The sequence below is a fragment of the Bidens hawaiensis genome, unplaced genomic scaffold (assembly GCF_021521415.1).
Source record: "Bidens hawaiensis isolate Kalapana, Puna unplaced genomic scaffold, B.hawaiensis_p1.1 tig00004478_1, whole genome shotgun sequence".
In the NCBI taxonomy this organism is placed as follows: Eukaryota; Viridiplantae; Streptophyta; class Magnoliopsida; order Asterales; family Asteraceae; genus Bidens; species Bidens hawaiensis.
Window position 1 is genome coordinate 64,983 of NW_027491271.1, and position 23,116 is coordinate 88,098.

Genomic DNA, 23,116 nt, shown 5'->3' on the forward strand with positions numbered 1-23,116 from the left:
AAAAACTCATAAATTATTAAAAAAACACACATTAATAAGAAAAACACATTAATATCTAAAAATAAAATAAAAATTAAAGTACTAAAAAAAACATTCTTTTTATTCTTCGGCTTGGTCTTCTTCGATCAACCTCTTTCGGATACGTTCCTTTTGCTTTTCCATTAGCATTTGATCGACCGGATTTAGGTTACTGAAGTCTCTAGTAAGAAAGTCCAAATCTTTCATTCGACTTTTTTCCTTTTTGTCATTAGAGACCACCTCCATGGTTTTGTTGAATTTATTGAGGGATTCAACAAGATTGACGATGTTTACGGCTTCCCCCTCAGCCGGTTTTTTCCCCTTGGCGTCCCTTCCCAATGGCCGCCTCCTCGGCGGTGAAGACGTTTCCTCCTCCGCAATGTTTAGGTCGAATCCAACGCGGCAATCCGACCCGGTTGAAGTGCTATACGCTCCAGACGAACTAGTTTTAGTCCGTTTCGGCCCAACTTCCGCATCAACGTCCGGCGCCACCCGCTCAACCCACTTGGAACACCTTTTCAACCTCTCCCACAACTTTAAATCGTCCCACGTCTTCACCATCCCATACCTCCGCAAACACTCCTGCTTCCACTCTTCGACCGTGAAATTGTAAACCGCCAAATCATCACTGCCACTTGGTCTCATACGACCGCTGTTCCTGTTGAAAAGATTAGTAAACAAGCCGACAAATTTTCTGATTTCGGACCACCGACCCGAAATCATATCGGCGTTCCGCTCTGTACTCCCAACGAGCATGTAGAACGTCTCCCTAACCTTTGTCCAAAAAATCTTGCTCTTTTGGTAGTCGGCTGCAAAATGAATAAATAAATTAGATTTCCATTTAACTTTTTTATTAAAAATCATTTTTAAAAACGTTAAAACAATTACCGCAACGCCGATCCTCAGAAATTACTATCCAAGCCCGACACAAGGCTTCCTTCTCATCCGATGACCACAGAGTGGCTTTCCGTTTCGTCCTCGGAGTCGAAGCCGGTCCCGACCCGTCCGTTGCAAGTTGTTTTTTCCAGTGGACGCGTCTTTTTGGTCCCGTAGCTTCACCGTGTGATTCTTGTGTCTCCGGAACAACAAAGTTAGGAGACGGTTGTGTGTTGGATGGTTGAAAGCCGGATGATTCTTGCTGCTCCGAATAAAACATCGGTTGGTGCGGTGACGACCATAAATCGTCGTCAATATAATCTGAATCAAGGTTTGGGTACCAATTTCCAGCCATTTTTTTTTAAAAAAAGTTGAGAAGATGAATTGATTTTGGGTGAAGGTTTGAAGTTGTGGTATAAAAATGGGATGAAATGGGGTATTATATAGGAAATTTTTTTTTTTTAATTTAATAAGAGCCCAACGGCTCTTTTTCTAAAATTCAACAAGCTCCTCTCTCTCTTCTCCCGCTAACAGGCTCACGCCTGCATGTTTTTTCGCGCTAGCGCCCCGTTAGCGCCCCGGTGGTGTGGTGTTAGCGCCTGGGGGCGCGAGCGGAGGGGCTCTAGCGCCCCCGTTGAAGCCCCACACCCACACCCCTCAGCCTTATTATTGGGTTATTAATTTATGATTATGAGATGAAGTTGAAAGTTCAAAAGTGTTGGCTGTTGAAGTGTTGGTGATCAATCACTCCCATCACCAGATCGAAACATTTGTGATTGTTAAAATAATAATAATCAATGATGGACCCAACCCCTTTTATAATAATTTAAATATATGGTTAACACAAGGTGTTCGTGTAACTAATTTTATCATCATTAATACTTACCTTTTAATTACAGTTATTATTATTATTGTAATAGTAGTAGAAGTAGATAAGGATGACCAAGTGACTAGAATCCAGCGAATATTACACATAAATGCTTAGATCATGTGTTGCTGTTGGTGGTTAAAGAAAAGTGACGCCATGTCACTTACACGTACAACGTTTATCTAAATTTTAAAAAATAAGTGTTAACCAAGTTATAATCATAATAATGGTTAGACCAATAAAAACAATCAAAAATACCATGTATTGTTGGGATGAGAAAATGGGGGCGCCAATGAATGAGCGTAAGGTAGGAGTGTGCTGGTGTGATTTTGGGCTAAAACCGAACCGAAAACCAAAGTTTTGTTTTGTTTTTTGAATTTTTTCAAAACCGTTTGGTTTTCTTGATTTTTGGTTTCGCTTTTGGTTTCAACTCGGTTTTACTAATCGGGCTAGTAGTTTTCGGGCCAAAGAAATTTGACCCGTGATATTTTTAAATTGGGCCTAATATTTTTTAAAAACTAATAAATAATATAATGGTGTACAAGTTGGCAGACATATACATTTATAATGATTTTTTAAAATCAACAAAACATAACCGACTAACGTTTAAACGGTTTAACGAAAAAGTAACTCAACAAAGCGGCTTTGCTGGTTCGGTTTTTTTCGGTTTTTCCCAAAACACAGAACCGAACCAAAACGATGTCTCGGTTTTTACTAAAAAGTCAAAACCGAACCAACAGTTTCTAATACGATTTGGTATTATGGGTTCCGGTTTCAAGTCGTTTTTTTCGGTTTGTGCACACCCCTAACTGCTGCCCGGTTTGATGGGGGGGGGGGGGGTACGGCATGGTTATTGGCACCCACCATCCTTGCATGGCTAGTCGAGTAAAGGGATGACTGTAAATTTGTACATTTACATCTTAGATAATATTTAATTATTCGACTTTAATTAAATGATCATTGCTTGTAAGATATTTTTAGACACATGTTATCGTTGCACCTTCAAAATTGTATATTTAAGCCCTTGTTACATTGTATAGGCTTGTATGTTTTCTTTTCCGGCCTGTTATGCCGCATTAATACAAGCGACCCGTATGATAGGATGAAACATATAATATGACCAATATGGCTTTATAAGTGGTTACATTAGTTCTCTCTTTGTCAGTAAAAAAAACATACATGATTTGGCTCTTATACGATCCACGTTATCTTTCATCGCAATATCCTACGGCCAACAATCAAACCGCCCAAGCAAGAGTAAGTCAGCCAGTTTGAGAAACGATTTGATTCACAGTTCTCTCTTTGGGCGGTTTGACTGTTGGTCATTTTCAACAGTTTATAAACCTCTATATTATTGTTGATGCTCCGGTTCCATTGAGACCCTTTGGTATGCATACTAAGACGTAAACTCGGGTTAGTCTTAGGATTTTATGAAAACTAGTGTTGCCTAAGAAGGCGGTTCTTACAAGTCCACATGTTCGAGTGTGTGATTTAGTTTTGTATGGTTACATCTACTGTTGGTTTAATCAGTTGATAGAGTTCGGTTCTAGTCGAGAAACGGCCATCTTTGCAAATATAGAGAGTTGTAATTGCCATTTTCACTTGAATTTTGGCATAAAGAATGTACCCATGACTTGAATTCCCGACCCAATCCCAGCCAATCAAAAGGTGAAATGTCAGTTAAACAAGACTCCCGCTAATCAATACTTCGAGCAGCTCCTTTGGATGTCATGTGTCATGATTCCTGAAGACGACAACAGTGACTCACATAAGTTATTTATAACAGACGAAAGATTGTCAGCCAACTTATTGTTATCGACAAAATGGCAAAAGACGTCCTTTGTGTTTGCACGGTTTTTCAGTGGACGTCCTTTGACAAACTTAATGACAGAAGACATCCTTTATGTTCAAAAACGTTGCACGGTTCGTCCTTTTCACAAACGAGGGTTAGTTTTTCTTGTTAAATCCAGTCATGTGCAGCTGCAATTTAATCTTTTTTACCCTTATTTGTGTAATTGACATCACCAAAGGGTATTTGTTTCCTTCTTTCTTTATTTCTTTCTGTCTAAAACCCGAATCTTCCTTCCAGCTCAATCAAATCAACAACCATCTTTTGTAATTCGGGCACCTGTCTCCTCCTTTATGCTTATAATAAATTAATAATAATAATAATAATAATAAGCAATCAATCGTGATTTGAATTGATTGGAAATGGGTGCATAGTCGTCGACAGAACAGGTAGTAGTCTCACCGGAGCAGGTTCTGGCAACAATCGTCATCTTCTTAAATCTGCCACTTTCTACCACCGTTACCAAGCATCACCGGCCACCCATTAGTCGGAAAGTCGTTCACCGAAGAACCTTGTTCCAGCCACCTGCATATAAACCTCAACAACCGCCACCACCAATAAGCACCACCGTCATGGGTCACTGGTCACCGGCCGCCGGAAAGCAGGTTCCGATCACCACAGCCACGAATCAAATCCAAAGTCCATCAGAAAAGCAACTCCGTCAACACCACCACCACCAGATCAGTGGTGGCCAGCCGTCGTACTCCTCTGTAGTGCACCTTCACCTCCGATGAGTTAGGGTTTCCAGATCCGCCGTCAACAGGTTCCGGCTCGGTGAAGTTAATTGAGAAATTAGATGTGGATTGCTGTTCCTCAGAGCTGCTGAGGTAATCGGGTCGGATCTGAGATGATGATGGGTGGTGGCTGGTGTTTGGTTGTGGTGGTGGTGGCTGGTGTTTGGTTGTGGTGGGTTATGATTATTTGGGGAAGAAGATGATGATTAAAAAGAAAAACACTTTTATTTATTTAAAGTAAAATTTTAAGTCAATTGCACAAATAACCCCAAATAACCCCTGAGAGGGTAAAAAGACTAAATTGCCCTCACATGAGGTGCACATGACTGGATTTAACAAGAAAAGTTAACTCTCGTTAGTGAAAAGGACGAACCGTGCAACGTTTGGTGAACATAAAGAATGTTTTCTGTCACTAAGTTGCTAAAAGACATCTATTGAAAAACCGTACAAAAATAAAGGACGGCTTTTGCCATTTTGTCAATTGTTATCCAACCTGACCATAGCAATGATGCCTATGTATTATCTAAAACTCTTTTAAGTTATGTAACCTTTCTATATAAACTATAAAAGATGCAAACTTGCGATTTGTGAAGGTGTTATTGAAAATTAAGCAAGTTCAAATCAGTTAAGAAGCAAATTACCTCTAATACAGCCTTAGCTTCACCGTCAAATGTTTTACAAAGAATCTCATAGCTCTTCTCTTCTCCAATTACTCCCATCTGCAAGATAAAGGTCAAGTAATATGAACTAATTTAGTAGGAACATATTATATACCTGTAAAAGAAGTCAAACAAAATGCAATGTGTGTTTGTGTGTGTGCATTTACTACTTTATGACATCTTTCTGATCAGGCAAACATTTCATACCAGCTGATAGACTTTTGAAGGAGAAATGCTTGATATATTATATCTGCACATCAACATTACAGATATAGATTAAGCAACAATAGTATGTAATCACAACAGGTCAACAGTCTATATAGTCACTGCATTAATATAACTTTGTGATTAAATAATAATGCTAAACACACGTTTCAAAGTAGTTGTGAGTACTGAGGTAAAGAATATTCAAATGATTAAAGAATATGTAATTTTATGTTAAATTTTATTGCATACTCATCTATATTCAATGCATGTGTTACCTTAGCTTATTTAAGTAGAAATTAATTGCTGAAGTGTTTCGTTTTTGTACCGTAAGCACCACAGCACCCATGCCATTCTGAAAAAATATAAAAACACCGAAATTAAATACTAAAATAATAAGAAACATATCATTATATAATCTCACAGTGTCAATTAAACACTTTGCTTGAATATAAAACAACTACATGCAAGAACTTTTCAGTTCAAGAAAACCATAATCTAGAATTAATGCTCAAAGGATGAAAGCAATATTGTGCCAATTTCGACCCATTTACTTTTAAACAGGTCCATATGTGTTATGTTTATCGCTAACAGGTCAAATTGGTTATATAAAAATAGCTTAAAAACAAATCAAACTAAATGAAAATCAATTACGTTGCACGCGATTAGCTCAACTAGTTGCATCAGAAACTTTCCAAGTCCCTTTCCCTGAAAAGCCGGTTCAAGCTGCAATTCATAGACATAAAGTACAGGTATTTCTTCCTCAATAACGAATCTATAATGTACAAATCCAATTATGGATTTGTTATTGTATACGAATATATATAATGCTTCAGGAGATGTCATGTCTCTACGCTTCACTTTTTCCTCTGTGGGCCACTCTTCTCCATATGACCCCTCCATATTCACCTGCTCAAAAGTAATATAGAATACAGATGACATATTTCATAAGGGTGATAACCCGTTTATGCGTAAACAAAATGATTTGAGATTTATTTTACTGCTAATGGTTGAAATATGTATAATTAAATAACAAGAGAAAAGGGTCATATGGGCTGAGAAGTTAAAAGTAGACAACGTGGATGATCATTCTAAGAAGAAACAAAAACTTATAATCATAGTTAATTAGTTGTTTATAAAATTGAAAACAAGGACAAAATTATGTTAGCAGGTCAATCAAATCTGACACATTTAGCCCAGTTTCAAAAAACTTTCCTTGTTTTGAACCTTCACCCAATCCCCACCAGTAACCGTGTATACAATTCAAGCCGCTCGTGAGCTACTCGAAATCGGCTTGCTTAAAATGTGACTCGAGCTGGGCCTAAACGAGATTGAGCCCGAACTCAAGCATAAAATAATCTTGTTTAATAAATGAGCCCGAGCCCGAACTTCACTTATTGAGCTTGAGATGGCCCGTGAGGCCGTGAACCTATTATTTATATAACTACTGTATTATTTAATATATTAAATCTACTTCTATAATAATTATTAGTATATAAAAAATGATGATTAAAATAACTAAATGTTATATAAAACAATTATAACTAAACTATAAATAAAAAGTAATGTTAAGTATATATAAATTAATTAACAAATAATAAACAAGCCGAGCCCGGGCTTGACAAACTGCTCAGGAGCTGAGCTCAATTTTAGAAATGGAGCTAGAAACGAGCTGAGTTCGAGCCTAGACAAGCTCGGGCTTGGCTCTCCTCGTTTACACCCCTAATCCAGGAACGCATTTTACCCAAGGGCAGACCAATTACGATTCGAACCTAACCCAATTTAATTTACAGTTGGGTTTTGGTTTCAACTGGAAAGTCTTAACTTAGTATTTGCTTAATTTGTAAGAGTAAAGATGGAAATGCTTTTATTTTTATTTTTTTAAGAAAATGCAGTAAGCATAAAAAACTCAATAGGAGAACGTTAAATAATTTATAATAAAACGAAACATAGACTCAAAAAATTATACCTTAAGGAGCTTTCGAATGTAGCTTTTCAAATGAGATGAGAGTTTATTCCCACGCCCCGACTCAAGGGTTAAAGATAAACCTATTAAAGAAGAGTGCATTAACAGGATAAACAAATAACATATAATAATTGATTAAAAAGGTTAAATGTAGCAACATGTATGAAATTTGACACAAATCATGTTTGTCCACTTTTATCTTGATTTGAACAGCTACCCCTTTATGAGGTCTCATCAAAGTTCCACAATATCCAATTCAAAGTCATTGCAAATCAAATGAATTACACTACTTGATATGTATGACGATGTTATTCTTCTGCTCTGTTGTGTTAAAACTATGGCACACCGAGTAGAGTATGTAACAGAACAGAAAGCGAAGGTAACCGTTTGTGTTGTCGTAATTTCGAAGGAAGTCAGATTCAGATGAGATTTAATAACGGAAGAGTAAGCGGATCGGAGGATAATATGAATGAACGTATATGAGTCAAATTGGTAAATTAATTGATCAATGGTAGACTACCTACCTGCTTCCTTGTTGATCTATCCGCCATTACTTTTTCATCATCCAACCTATGCCCTCGTCACCTACTCTACCTATCCTAACTAACCAATTATTTATTCATGGAAAATAAATGAAATGAAAGAAAAAGAGTATTGTGTTCTTGTGGTTTTCCAAATCAATTTGATGAGAGGAATAAAGAGTAAATTGAAATGAATTGTTTTCTTTTCAATTTAGAAACAAATAGGAAGAAAGGAAGGAAATGTAAAAGGGAAAAGAAAATGATAGATTTTTTTCTTTCCTTCTTTTCTTTTCTTTGAACTCGGGAACAGAGAAATGCTAACGCCGTTAATTAATTGTAAGTCATTGGAAATACGTTTTTGACGGAAAAAATCACAACTTTTTTCTAGGAAACTCAACCTAAACTCCACCACCACCACCACCAACTGATTCACCACCAACCGATTCAATAATTAGGTCTTTACTAGAAAAAAGATTCATAAAAGTCTGATCTAAGGTTACAAAGATGTTTGATACCAAAATGTTGAGTTTTCCGGCGACCTGCAACTAACGGTGTTAGCATTTTATTAGTTGCGGAGCGTTGAGAACAAATATGATAAAATATGATATCGTTATCAATTAATTCGTTAGTTGGGACAGGTAGTAACCAAAAAATAGTAGTTGAAATTAATAAAAAAAAACTAATAAACCTTATTTTTAATAGGGTAGAGAGGCACTAATCAAAATTCAAAACTCAAAAATGACATCAAATATTTAATATGAGTAAAAGATTTAAAAAAAACAAACAACATTTAGGTAGTATATAAAGCTAACATGAGTCTGTGCATTCGGCTTCCACTATTGCAAAGGAAACAGGATACAAGCAATTGTTACCGTCCGTCCCGACAGCAGTCAAAATCTGTCCGGGGTATTTCCCTTTCATAAAACAACCATCCAACCCCAAGAAGTTCTCTACCAAGCAATTTAAATCATTTAACCAAAGCAGCATAACACACACATATCATTCTAAATTGCCTTGTTTTAAGGTTAGGGTTAGCACATGGTTCAACATCTAATTTAATGGTACTACCTGGGTTTTCTTTAAGAAGCTCATCAATATAGGATCTGAGGTGGGTGTATTGTTTGGTGTAGTCACCATCCTTCCTTTGCAAGGCTATTGTCTTTGCTCTTCTCATCTTGGATTCAGAAAGTTGTACTTGATGCATATGCTGGAATTTGGCCTTCAATTATTTGGCAGATAAGTTGGGGGTGGTTTGTAGCTCAACCTCAATCTCTTTGGCAATAGTAGACATTGTGTACAAACCAATTGTTTTACTTCTTAGACAGTCGTGTTTTCTGGGAATGGCCTTCACACACCAATTATCCTCAACAGTTTGTCTTGAGATGTGCAGCGTCCAAGGGCAAGTGGGTTTCATTTCCCTTTTTTTTACCTTCAACTTTTCCTAACTTGCACATTTGACCCCTCACCAGCAACCAAATTAGGAGTCCCCAAACAAATCACCCTAAACCTTAAAGGATCATTCTTCTTGATATACAAATCTCTTCTAGCATGAATAGCATAACTCTTAACCATTTCATTCAATGTTTCCTTTAATGGTATTAACTGACCAACATAAAATGGACACTCATCATCATTATTCCTTTCCTTACCCTTGAACTTTCTTAGCATACTATTCAAGACACTCAGGCGCTCATCATCAGAGCTCTCATAGGTATCCATGCAAGGATTTAAACCATCATCATCACTAATATGATCAGCTGCTGCTTCTACCACATCAAAATCTACAATAGCTTTATACAACCTCATGTCAACTTCTACATCCTCCAAGGGTGTTTGAAAGGCAGCCGTATACTCAGGATCACTTTCATCTTATCGATCACTATCATAACTGTCATCATCTTCCTCACTAGAACTATCTTCAGCACTCTCTTCATCAACACTTTCACCACCCACTTCATGGACACTTTCACCACTCACTACATGGACACTTTGACCACTCACTTCATGAACACTATCAAAACCAAAACCAGGTACAAATCTAGAATCATAGACCACAATTTCAGTACCTATACCACTAGTCCTGCCATGTTCTACAAAAATCCCAACAATGTGAGCACCTATACCATCACTATCTCTAATCATATCACAAACATCTTGAAAATGATAATCTTCAACCAACGGCTTTAAACCCAAGTCCAAACTAATACGCGGATGTTTGTAATGAAAACAACAAGTTGTACCACAACCATATTGTAACTTACAAAGTATTCCAAGCAACAAACTTTTACAAAATTCAGAAACTTGAACTTCATCAACGTAAGTGATCTTCCCCCTTCGTATCTTCGCTGCCCCTCGGTAGCGAAAGACCCTCCATGAAAAAGTTTTATGGTGAACGCATTTGAGAAATTTTCACCTATAACAATAGTACATTCAACCCGTTAACAACACACAAGTAAATAAAACGAAAATTTTGAACACACAGCAACACCTTACCATATAGGTCGTACGGGTCACAATACTCACTGTCCGGCCTAATAGAATACGAGGTCGACATTGCGATGTGTGAAGTTGACGTTTGATTTTAACGTGATCGGAAAAATTAGGGGTTCAATGTTCGAAAGGTTGGTTTGTATTTGGGTGTTTGGGAAAAAACCCCTAAATCGGGGGTTTTATTGAATCAGGGGTGTGCAAATAAAGAAAAGTCTATATTACCCTTCGACATTAACAGTCAACGACGGGTCAACTGATGGTAGGAGTCAGAGGAACCCACCGGAGAAACATAGGGGCCCAAACTTCGCAAAATCTTTTTCAGGGGGGAACCCATCGAATGTGTATATTAACCAGGGAGACAAATTGCAGAATTCTCTATTACAAATAAAAGTTTTTTTTACTCTTAATCTAGTTAAGGATTTTGGTTATAACTTTTTACTAGTTAAGAAATATCTTTTATTGGAATTTTTCTTACCTTAGATCCATAAAAACAAGGAAAAGGGAAAACTAAAATGGTGAAAACTAATAAATTTAATTAAGCGGGCTCAAACTCGGGTTCATATATTTGGCTAGGCATATAAGACTAAACGAGCTTGTTATTACATAACAATAATAACTTTTTATTTGGCTACATAGATGATATATAGCTAAAAAGGAACTACAAACTTTTTGAAATTATGCATCAATGACCAGCTAAAGCCCCATTTATACATTTGAACTTGCTTTATCGTCTTGCATAATTGTTGTGAATTGGTCTAGTTGAGGAACCGTCATTTCAATTTTCGAAAAGAACAAAGTTTAAGAAAAAAGAAACGATTTTATGTTAAACTAGTCTGTTACTGTTTCACTTAACCTAAATGTTGTGTTTGATATCGGTGCAGTCTGGCCCGTGTCGAGCTTGGGCGGTTGAATACTTGAAGGGTTGAGTGGGCCGATCACCACTCAAACTTTAGTAGCCCATTTTATTTCTTGTAACTTGTTGAGAAAGAAACAAACCCTAGCTAGCCTTTATATAAACATGTATTGTCACATGTAATTCTCGAGCACCTTTAGGGGGTGTTTGGGATTGCTTATTTTTACCAACTTATAACTTATAAACTTTTTAAAAGGCAATAATTATAAAAAGCAATAAGGTGTTTGAGATTTTTTATATTGTAAGAGTAAAAGTTTCATAAGTTACAATGTTGTAACTTATTAACTTAATGAAAAGTTATAAAGAGGTAAAATAAGGAATCCCAAAACGAACCACGTTTAAACCTTCATGTTCATCTTTACCGCTTTCGTTATATTATTATATATTGTTTGTGTGTTTTGTGGTTGAACGTTGTGTTCCCGAGTTCATTTATGGAAAGAATGGAAATGAAAGGAAAGGAAAGTTTTTCCTTTCCATTCTACTCTTTTCCTTCCCTTTCACTTTCCTTCCAATTTGGAAAGAAACACTTTCCTTTCAATTTACTCTTCAAACATCCTCCTTTTCTTTCATTTCTTTCCTTAAATGAATCTCTGGAACACCCTTTTTGTTATTTCCTTCCATAAAAAAAACTCAAGAACACACCTCTTTTGTTTTTTCCATCCCTTTTCTTTCCTTTCTTTCTTTAAGTTATACTCAACCACCCTACTGCCGCCACTAGTTGTTAGTGTGTGAGAATAATTCCGCCGTCACTGACGCCTTGTTCTTGAGTTTTTTAACCAAGGAAAGAAAAGGAAAGAAGAGGGAAGGATAAGAAAGGGAAGGGAAATAAATTTTTTTAATATGTGCGTTCTTGAGTTGGAAGGAAATTGGAGGAAAGGAAAGGATAACTTATTGGGAAAAAACTTATCCTTAGTAATCATCCCATTTGTTTGAGGATAATTTATTGGGAAAAAACATCAATTTAATCCCTTCTAACTCCTCCTACTCCTCTCCACATTTTATGCATTAAATATGCTCATGCATTAGCATCAATATTATGAATGGGGTTTCACCAAATATTGTGACCCAATATCAATGTTTACTTGTGGCCGAGCAACACGAAGAGCCCTTAATGAAAAATCATGAGATTCGTTCGGTTGGTATAACCCCATTCTCATAAGCAAATGTGGTAACATATAATGGCCAAAGTGGAAGTCGCATACGTGGTTATGGTTTCCAACGTGGTTATGGGCGTGGATTTAACCAGGGAAATTGCCAGTGACATAAGTACACAAAAAATCCACTCAACGTAAGTAGTATGATAACGAGAAGAAATATAAGAATCAAATGGGTAAAAGACAAATCAACTACACCGAACGCATGATATTGGTGTCTCAGTAACCATTGGCCCATACTTGTCGTATGCCTAAACAGTACTTGGTGGACCTTTACCAACATTCTATCAAAGGAAATTCACATATATAGATGAACATGTAGATACCCCCCTTGGTCATGAAAACTATAATGATACAACTCATATTGATGTTGGTGATTTCTCACTGATACAACTAATTTAGATTATCATGATTTGCTTACTCATCTAATTAATTTGGATTCTTATATCTTGACTAAGCATCCAACTGAAGTTTTTAGCCAAGATATCACCATAACAGTTGGATCAGTAAGAGAATCATTATAATCCTGATTACTTATATTAGCAAGAAAAATCATCAACATCCATATGAGTTTGTCTCATTATGGATTTTATGACCACTAGGACATCAACATTTCCATCATCATATGTAAAATTTGTCTTTATTTTTTTTCCTTTATCTTTGATGAATTGTTGGTAAAGGTCCACCAACTGTTGGGGGAATACGTTAGGTACGAGCCCAAAGGTTACTTTCGTATGCATTTGGTGTAGTTATGTTTTTCGTTTCTCTCTTTTCAACCTTGCATTTCTTCTAATTATCATGCAATTTCTGGAGTCGCAGGGATGACAAAAGGACAGTGTTTTCCATGTATTCCATTCTTGGTATAGGTTCCTTCCATCTAGTTCCTTGTGCTTTTAGACTGAATACCATGGTAATTTCCGCGGTTATATCCACGTCCACAACCATGACTGCGTTTGTAACCACGACCACGTTTGCGACTTCCACTTTGGCTATTATATTTTGCCACATTCGCTTCTAGGAATAGGGTTGTACCAGCGGACGAGTCTCGTGATTTTTCGTTAGGAGCTCATTGTTTTGCTTGATCATAAGTAAACATGATATTAGGTCACGATATTTGATGAAACCCCTTTCAGTATATTGCCGTTGCAAGAGCACATTTGATGCATGAAAGGTGAAGAATGTTTTTTATTTTTCAACATCTCCTTATCGGTAATATTTTCACCTCATACAATCAATTTTGATGTGATTCTATACATTTCTTGAGTTATACTCTCTTATAGACTTAAAGTCTTACAATCCTGAGTGAATTCATTCATAATGAGCTCTTAGTAATATTACCATTTTCTAATGGTCATACATTTTTTTAGTTTAGTCTATATAGGACAAATGAATCCTTGATGGTGAGATATTTAACTATATAAGTATGATGGCTTAAAAAATTACTGTCTTATCTTATCTTGAGTAGTTGATTTATTTCATTTTTTAATTGCAGCTTTCAAATTATTAGCGTTGAAGATAATTTCAGCATACGATTATTCTAGTAATATTTAAAGCCAAAAATTTTAGTTTTGCATACTTGTCATGACGAATTATATTTCATATTTCAGTAATACATATGGATTAATATGTGTAACTTGATAAACAACTAAAGTATATAAAGAAATATTTAGAGAATTGTAATTTGTATGTTCAAGTTGTATAATTGTTTATATCTTATGAATATAAACCACTATTTATCTTATTATCTGTATCTTTTTTTATTTTATTAATTTTTTTGGCCAACTAGTGTATCACACGGGTTTTAACCTATTTAAATTATATAACAAAAAATATTTATCACATTGAAACTACTACGTTATTAAATTACATAATTTTATTAACAAACATACAATCGCTTAATTAACCCAAAATTGTATGGATTGTTTTTTAGAGATTAAAATGAAGAAACAAAACTAATCTCAAAGGCAACCCAAAATTGTATGAATTATTATATGGATTATTTTGAGAGTTTAAAAGAAAATAAAACAAATCTCTAACACAACCCTATATTGTATTAGTTACAATATGGATTATGTTGTGAGATAAAAGACAACAAGTTAGTTAGTGGTGAGAAACCTTGCAATGATTTAACTCAAAAAACAATTCATGTTGATAGCGTGCTTTATAACACGCCTAATAGCAAGAATATGAGAAGATATGTGGGAGAGAATAGAAGTTTATGTCATCAATTGGTGTCCAATACATCGAAATACCAAGGGGTATGTATATACACGGAAGAAAAACTTAAGGAATAAGCTAATCTATATCGTTGATAAACAAAATAATAATATATTAATATCTTTAGTTATAACATATTTAATTAAGTTCAACTAATGCATAGGTCTTGTTCGAACTCAAGCCCTTGCCAACCAAGGTGAGAGAACCTAACAATAAATATAATTATGCAATATGCACGCAATAGCCAACAAATGCACCCACAACCACCTCAAAGTAACCAAAATGTTGTGGTCTAAAATACCTATGCATAAGTGTAAGCGTAAGCGAGCCAAGCCCAAGCTTAAGCTCAACTTGGCTCATTTAGAGCTCTCATTAATGCTAGTAACTTATCAAATGACTTTATTTCCTTCTCATTAGCAGGATCCTTAACCTCCATAACCATCGGGTGAATAAAACACTGTCGTCAATCAAACATGATCATCATACATAAGAGTGCACAAACTGAAGGATCACAAACCAAAGGAGAGTCCATTTGAAAGCACACACATTGCATTCAAGTTCAACAACCGATCACAGTATTTCTACACAGGGGCGGATCTACAGTGATATCGGGTGGTTCCTCGGAACCACCCGAGTTTTGAAATAATAGTGTAATTATATATAGAAAATAATAAAGAAACCACCCTATAAATTAGAAAGAAACCACCATATAACCATTTGAAGTGTTTGTCTGTCTGGTAACACGCCGGTTTTGTAACCCGGAGGTCGCGGGATCGGATCTCGTTTTTTTAATTTTTTTTCTCTTTTTTACTAACTTACCTAACATCAGTTAGGGTTTTAAACAAACACAAACACATAACCAGCACAAACAACACAGCGCCTCTCCACCCCTTACCTGATTTCAGCCCCTGACTCGGTCACTCCCGCACTCCGGCAGCCTCACTCCCGTACTCCGGCACCGTCACTCCGACCATCGCCATCGGCCATCCCCGTCCTCTGTCAGCCGTCTCCTTACAGTCCTTACTTGAATCCTCTTAATCTCCCACTTTGAAGGTAATTTTACATTTATAATTCATTGTTAAATGTTAATTGTTCTTGACTTCTTGTTAAATGTTAATTGTTCTTAATTGTTAAGTGTTAACTACTTAATTGTTTAAGTTATTTGTTAAATTTAGTTTTAGTTTGTTAGATTATTGGTTTTAATTTGTTACTTTCTTAGTTTTAAATTTGTTAGTTTGTAATTGTTGATTTGTAGGTATGTTGAATGTGAAGATATATTATCAAAGTGAACCATCGAACCTTGGATCATAAGCATTTTATTTTTAGTTCGTAAAGACTACTGTATAGATATTATGTGTTTTTTAATTTCTAATGACGGTGTCTCTTTTATTAATTTATCGTATATTTATTATGTAATGAACTTTTCCCGAACCATCGAACCGACCGGAACCTCAAACTGACCCGGAATTTTTTATACCCGACACGATGAAATTGAAACATCTAAAAGTAGTGCACCACCCGAAAAAAATTTCTGGATCCGCCACTGTTTCTACAACACGGAGTACTTAAATTACAACCCACAATAAAGCTGAGCCTCTTATTCAAAAACATGATTCATGACTTAAACAAACACTAGAAATATAAAATACCCACCAATAATAATGCATGAAATCACTTCTTTTTAGCGAAAAACAAGCCCCATCTTTGCTCCCCGGAACCAGTCCTCACCAGCTTTGCCTTCCAACCGCCAACAATATCATTGTAGTCTTCCTGCGGATATCTTCAGGTTCATTGTAAAATGTTATTTGTTAAAGAACAATTGTAACTATGTATTGAAAGCAATGTCTAAATGCACTGACTTCAGAGAAGTCAAGAATGAATTCTTCCTTTTCCTTCTCGACACGTTCCAGTTCCCTCTTCAGGACTTCCTTGAACTGCAAGTAACGATTAATAGTTATACATCTTGACTCGGTTGCCCAGAAACACTTGTCCCATATTACTAATTTTATTTCATAACAATTTAATCTATTGAATAAAACGATTAAGGAGGTTTTGTAAAAGAACCTGTTCGGTTCGATCCTCTGCTATCACCTCTCCAAAGCCAGCATCTCTAAGCATCTAAAAAACAAAACTAAAATAATCAATACACACAATACTAACATAACATAAAAGTTATATATTTTTTTTAATTTTTATTAATCAGCTTTTTTATTTACCTGTCCATAAGTTTCAACATCATGCAGATCATACCCTCTTTGTTTAATGTATTCTGAAAACTCTTCAGACGGTTTTCCAGGTTTTCGGCAGTAATCACTAATAAGAACTTTGCCACCTGGCTTCAACCACTTATAAAAGGTTCTGAACAATGCAGGTTTATCCTAAAAAACATAATTACAAAATTTAGAAAATTATGGTTATTATGCAATTTAAGCTATTCAAATGATCAATCATAATGTAACACAACATAAAAATGGCATTTTTACTTGAATATGGAGAATGGTGTCACGGCTGTAGATGACATCAAATGAGTTGTCAGGATATGATTTCTTGGTACAGTCAGCAACCTCGAATTCAACAGAACATTTGAGCCCGATTGCACGTTCAAGTGCAAAAGAGATCATATTAACAGAAAGATCAATGCCAACAACATCAACATCAAAGTTTTCAACCATGTAGAAATCGCCTCCCCCGATCCCACATCCAACATCTAGAACTTTCTGGCCCGGTTTCAGATCCAGCATTGCAACAAATTCTTTTGTGGTATCTGCTCATTATAATATGTTTACTCAGATGCACATTTATAAAAACAAACTAATATGCACATTTCTTGTAAATAGTGATTATCTTGTTAATATCAAGCAAGTTAAGAGTGTAAAAACTTGAGTATAATTTGGGAGACTTTAAGAAGTCCCACCCGTTTGACCCGTCTCTTTTTAGTTCATCTTTTAATTTTACTTGACTGGAATTGACACATATATTTATTCATATAAAAAATATCATGCCCAACCCGCAAACACTTAAATCTTGTAACCCGAACATGGCCCGATAAATGGGTTGACGTATGAATGTCATAATCAGGTTGTAAACATGTTAATCGGGTTGTTGGGCTGTAAAAAATAGGTTAAGCGGGTTAGCGAGTAAATTAGTAATAAGGTAAAAGATGTCTCAAACCACAGTTATTCATTTAAAAATAAAGATAAACATACCAAAGATAGAATAGAGGTAAATTATATATACCTATTCCTCCTGTGCTCACAAACCCGGGTCCAAATATGCGTTCATAGCGCAGTATACCAGTGCTTTTGTATTGAACATTATCCAAGAATTGCTGGAAGTCCCTATCGGTCTCTGAATTCGCCACCTTTTGACATATCCAGCAGATCTGCAAACGGGCCAGTTTAAAAAATAACTAAAAAGTGACTATAAATTAGTCAAATTTTAATTCATGCATCTACTAAATCGTTCGTTCAAAGATTTAGATTAGCATTTTGTGTTTCGGTAATCATATTTAATATTTGTTAATCTTATAAAAACGGACAAAATTCAGGGCAACATAACCCAACCAGTCCATCCTGCCAAGAATATACTAAACAAAGTACCTGATTTTGATTTTTCTTGTTGCGTACATAAGCTCCAATGCATTTTGAACCCGTTAGAGAAAGTTCATAAGAGTTACCAGACGCATCGGTAGTGTGACACTCCTTGAAAATCTAAACATTCAAGTAAAAATGATATGATCAAATAAATGTACAATAGTCATACATCATTTTAGACACTTTGCCAAATAGTCAAACAATGCAAAGTCAATATTGATATACCTTAGTGTAGAATCTAGGTTCGCGGTAGTGTGTCGGGTTTTTCTTTCGTTTATGGTCACTAGATTGGTGAAAGCATGACTCTGAAAAATATGTATCCTCCCACTTTGACCCATTTCAAAAATCTTTCAGCAACATATTCAACCTGTAATCCAAAGAAAAGAACAATATTAGCCCTTTGGTTGGAAAAAAGTGTGACAAAAAGAAGTCAAATTTGACTTCACATGTAAATATTTACATGTAAGGGTAAATTATAGTTTTTGTCTTTTATTTATTTATTTATGAGGTAACTTGCATATCGTGTCCTTGTCACACTTTTAGTCTCCACTAGTTGGTGTAATGTTTCTTTTAGTTTTTCACTTTTTCTAATGATTGTTTATGAGGTAACTTGCAAGTCGTGCCCTTAAACTTCATTAAGTACAAAAAAAACGTTCTTAAAGTTCATATGTTATCATAATTTTCATCCTTTCTACTACATGGTTAATATGTTAGTTATTTTACAAATAACTATTTTTCTCTTACAAATAAAGATAATTTCCATAATTCTTTAACTTCGAGAAGCACAAAGAAAAGTCCAAGAAGTTCATATGTTGTCACACTTTTCGTTCTTTCTGGTAACTGGTGTTAACTTTTTTTGTTACTTTCTTTTATGACTATTTTGACCTTACAATTAAAGAACAAAGTATGTGATTTACACAACCCTTTTTTTCTATTTTTTTAATTTTTTTCTTTCCTTTATTCTTTTTATCACTTTTATTTTACATTTTTTCTAAAGTTTATAAATTAACATCCTCGATTATTTATGTATAAAATCTCCACAAATACCCTGCTAACCAGTGGGATCAAGTAAAGCGCACAACATAAGCTAGCGACAGGGAAACAACCATCTACCACTGTATCTGCCCTTGAAGGTTTAAAATGATTTAAAGCTTGTTTATGAAAGATTTTTTTAAAAAAAGGCTCAATAATCACCTCTTTGTCAGAAAGATACATCAATAACCAGTTTGAGAAAATCAAATCCATTGATTCAGCTGGAAAGTTGAGGTCTGGTGATGTAACATCAGCACACTTAAATTCAACATTTTTATGGTGTCCATTGATGCTCTCATTCTGCAATAATAATAATAATAATAATCATCATAAATGACACCAAAACAAAAACCATGACAAATATTACATTCTTTTCCATGTTTAAAGATCATACTTTTTTAACCACACTTTCAATGAAATCAAGAGCTATGACTTTCCCCGCTTTCTTCACGAGCTCGCCTGTAAAACGACAGATACCCGCCCCTAATTCAAGGACAGTTTTCCCTTCATATGGTGGAAGTAGTGACAGTACCTACAAAGATAATAAAAAATAAAAACTTGTCAAACACCAACATATGTTAATATGATTATCATAACTTCAAGCAACATAAAACAAATCCAAACATCAATTTCTACTTTCCTTTTATTACAATTATTCAGAATCCTGTAAAGATATGATCACCTTCCAAAAAATAAAACATCCAAACACTGATTTTGATTGATTACTATTGCTGATGTGGACTTAAAACAGAGCAACAAAAAAGGTCAAATCATGGAATAATAAATTTACATATAAAAGAAAAAACAACATTAAATATATAAAAATAAAAACAGAAGATCTATTATATAATTATTATAACTTCAAGCAGCATAAACATATCCAAACACCATCTTATGAACATATAAAAATAGAAGATCTATTTATATGGTTATTATAACTTCAGGCAGCATAAACATATCCAAACATCATTTTCTACTATCCTTTTTAATACATCACTTTAATCTGTTATATGATTTAATTATTCAATATCCTGTAAACATCGACTTTGATCAATTACTATAGGCGATATAGACTGGAAACCGCATTATCAAAGTGGTCAAATCATAGAACAACAAAAATAGCAAAAAGAATCAAACAACATGAAAACTTATAAATATGGATGATCCACTATTTTTCATAATTAATAATAAACAAAAAAATTAAGGGAAAAAAACAGAAACAGCAAAGAAAGAAACAACATGAAACATATACAAATAGAAGATCTATTTATATGATAATTATTATTGTAACTTGAAGCAACATAAACATATCCAAACATCATCTTCTACTATCTTTCTATTACAACACTTAATCTGTTACATGATTTTAACTATTCCAAAAAACACATCCAAGCATCGATTTTGATCGATAACTGTAGACGATATGGACTTGAAACAATCATAGAAGAACAAAAATAGCAAAAGATTCAAACAACATAAAAACTTATAAATATAAAAGATTTATTAATGACTCCAAGATTCTTTGAAACCATAACCAATCAGACACACCCAGATCATAAATTTTCATAATTAATAAAAAAAAAAGCCAAAAGACAGAAACTTTAAAAGATCTAATTAACCAATCAATAAATTAACAGCAAACACATAATAATAATAATAATAATAATAATAATAATAATAATAATAATAATAATAATAATAATAATAATTTTAATAGATACTACCTCAGGTCTTTCTTCTTTATCAAGATGAGAGGCATTAGAATCAAGCATCATAGCCTCAACAGTGAGATCAACAGAGTGTTCCACCCAGTAATTCTTCTGAATCTCACGTTCTTCTTCTCCGACTGCAAACCCATTATTCAATTATTAATATTAATATTCAAGAATTCATCATCACATAATCAAGAAGAAGAATATTCTTCAAAATAATCATCACCATTATTAACGATAGCAGCCAATGCAGAGACTTAGATCGGTTTAGAGGAAATGGGTATGATGAATAAATTAATAGACGTACGTTAATAGTAATAGTAATAATAATGCAAGAAAGAAATAAGAAAAAAGAGAGAAAATAGGAGGAGATGATTATGAGCCTTCGACTGCGACTCGAGCTCGTGAAAAGGATCGTGATCTGCTGTTAAATGATCGTCCTTTTTGCTGCATAGAAATTGGATCAATGCAATGCAATGAGATTATTAGTGGTAGTAGTGATGGTAATTGTGGGATTTGCTTCATGGGTGTCTGCCTTATTTATGGGCACAACTCTGGCGTCATCATATTATTATTTATTTATTTATTTATTATTATTTTGTTATTTTTAGAATAACGATAGTTTACAACTGTGTAGTCGTATGTTGGTTTGCTGCCGACCCTGGTTTGAAACCCCAAAGAGTTTTTCCCGAAGGATATAACCCCTGGTTCCCTGGTTCTCCGCACGTCCTCATAGCCTTCTCCCTTTATGTCACCTGACACCAGTTGCACCGTTACAAGAGTCGAAACTCTGTGGCTAACACAGACATATTAGAACCCCCCTCCCGTTTTGGCTCAGATTCGAACTGACAACCTCCCAAAGAAAACATACTTCTTATCTTCATTGTCATAACGAGAATGTATCATCATATTATTATATCCTTGTCTTATTATTATTATTATTATTATTATTATTATTATTATTATTGTAATGGTAGGTGAACCCTGATTCATGTCACATGTTATTTTATCACTGATTCTATTTTGGACCATTGTGAAATTTTTTCTTAATATTTATTATTATTGTTGCTTTACACATTCATGGAGTTAATCTGGTGGCTATTTTGGACTGGGTTCATAATCTTTTTTTGACATCATGGAAGTACACTCTTACTGGGTCAGGTCACCTAAAAGCCCAATTTAGATGATACGATTTGGTCATTTGGTTGTGCTGGTTTTGATTTTTGAATGAAAATAAATAAAAACTTTGTTAGCTTATATATTCGTGTTTAGTTAAAGTTAAATAAGCGTACACAAACATACCGTTTTTCGTGTTTATTCGGTTCATTCATAGTCCTATGACTAGGGCCGTCCAAACCGCTCGTCGCTCGAACTCGCTCGGAAAATGCTCGCTTGTCTTTTCACTCGATTGTATACAAGCCGCTCTGCTCGGTTCGATTTGCAAACGAGCCAAAACGAGCAAAGGTCTGCTCGGTTCAGTTCGGCTCGAATATTTTTAATTTATTTTATATATAATTATATATGAACAAATATATAAATATATAGACAAAATACATAAATATAAGCTTACAATTTTTTTTAATCCCTTCAAAATTTTCCTATTTTGTCAATTTTATAGTTTTATTTGTTTCATTCAAGTTTTTAGATACTAGAAGTGTGTTTCCACATTTTATCTCAATTCAAACTTACTTTTAATAAAAATGTACAATGTATTACGCGTTTGGCTAAAAACTACTAATTTATTTATAAAATATATAATTTATAACCTTTAAACTTGTTTCTTATTGAAAATTTAAAGTGAAAAAGAAATAAATAATGCTCGAAATCGCTTGATATTCGATCGAAAAATGCTCGATTCGATTTTGGCTCGTTTCGGTTTTCGCTCGGTTTGAATTTCAGCCGTTCGGTTAGGTTGTAAACGAGCCAAACAACGAGCAAGCCTTCGCTTGGTTCGGCTCGGCTCGTGAACAGCTCTACCTTTGACGATCTCCGAATCCGAATGTTAACAACTATGATTCACAATATTCCTACCAAACTTTTAATCTAAGAAGAAAACCCAATATTCATTTGTAATTTAAAGATGATTTCTTTGAGTTATATGAAATTAGTGGTTAGCCATTTAAGTTATTTTTTTTTACGTGTGTTCAAATTTGGTATGCAATGATTTTTATGTGCAAAATTTGTTGATGGACTTTTATAGGAAAAGTATAAAGTATGTTGATTTTTAATGGTATTTATAGGGGCAGACTCACATGATATGAATTGAGGTTCTGGACATCAATGTTTTCTAAAAAAGTTCTAAAAGCGGTA

General features: G+C 34.7%; 1 protein-coding gene and 1 pseudogene across 2 annotated transcripts; both read right to left on the minus strand.

Moving 5' to 3' along the window:
* Window positions 1–3,100: 3,100 nt before the first annotated feature.
* LOC143626725 (uncharacterized) lies at window positions 3,101–7,725 on the minus strand. The gene is made up of 8 exons (XM_077096717.1): window positions 7,699–7,725; window positions 7,559–7,601; window positions 7,178–7,257; window positions 5,863–6,117; window positions 5,487–5,563; window positions 5,212–5,254; window positions 4,987–5,064; window positions 3,101–3,506 (listed from the first exon to the last, which is right to left on the minus strand). The coding sequence occupies exons 1-8, from the start codon at window positions 7,723–7,725 to the stop codon at window positions 3,498–3,500; spliced, it is 612 nt and encodes a 203-aa protein (XP_076952832.1). The 3' UTR covers window positions 3,101–3,497.
* Window positions 7,726–16,085: 8,360 nt separating this feature from the next.
* LOC143626712 (phosphoethanolamine N-methyltransferase 2-like) lies at window positions 16,086–21,320 on the minus strand (annotated as a pseudogene). Its single transcript, XR_013152473.1, has 12 exons — window positions 21,033–21,320; window positions 20,819–20,940; window positions 19,489–19,626; window positions 19,257–19,394; window positions 18,288–18,429; window positions 18,069–18,179; window positions 17,707–17,851; window positions 16,953–17,233; window positions 16,686–16,847; window positions 16,534–16,587; window positions 16,329–16,403; window positions 16,086–16,239 (listed from the first exon to the last, which is right to left on the minus strand). The product of XR_013152473.1 is annotated as a phosphoethanolamine N-methyltransferase 2-like (transcript).
* Window positions 21,321–23,116: the final 1,796 nt, after the last annotated feature.

Bases quoted from the DNA above. Each gene is read 5' to 3' on its own strand.
- LOC143626725 (XM_077096717.1), bottom strand. From the start codon at position 7,725: ATGGCGGATAGATCAACAAGGAAGCAG. The intron at 7,602-7,698 runs GTAGGTAGTCTA...CGTTATTAAATC, and splicing joins ATAGATCAACAAGGAAGCAG to TCATCTGAATCTGACTTCCT. The intron at 5,255-5,486 runs GTAACACATGCA...GTTGATGTGCAG, and splicing joins TTCTACTTAAATAAGCTAAG to ATATAATATATCAAGCATTT.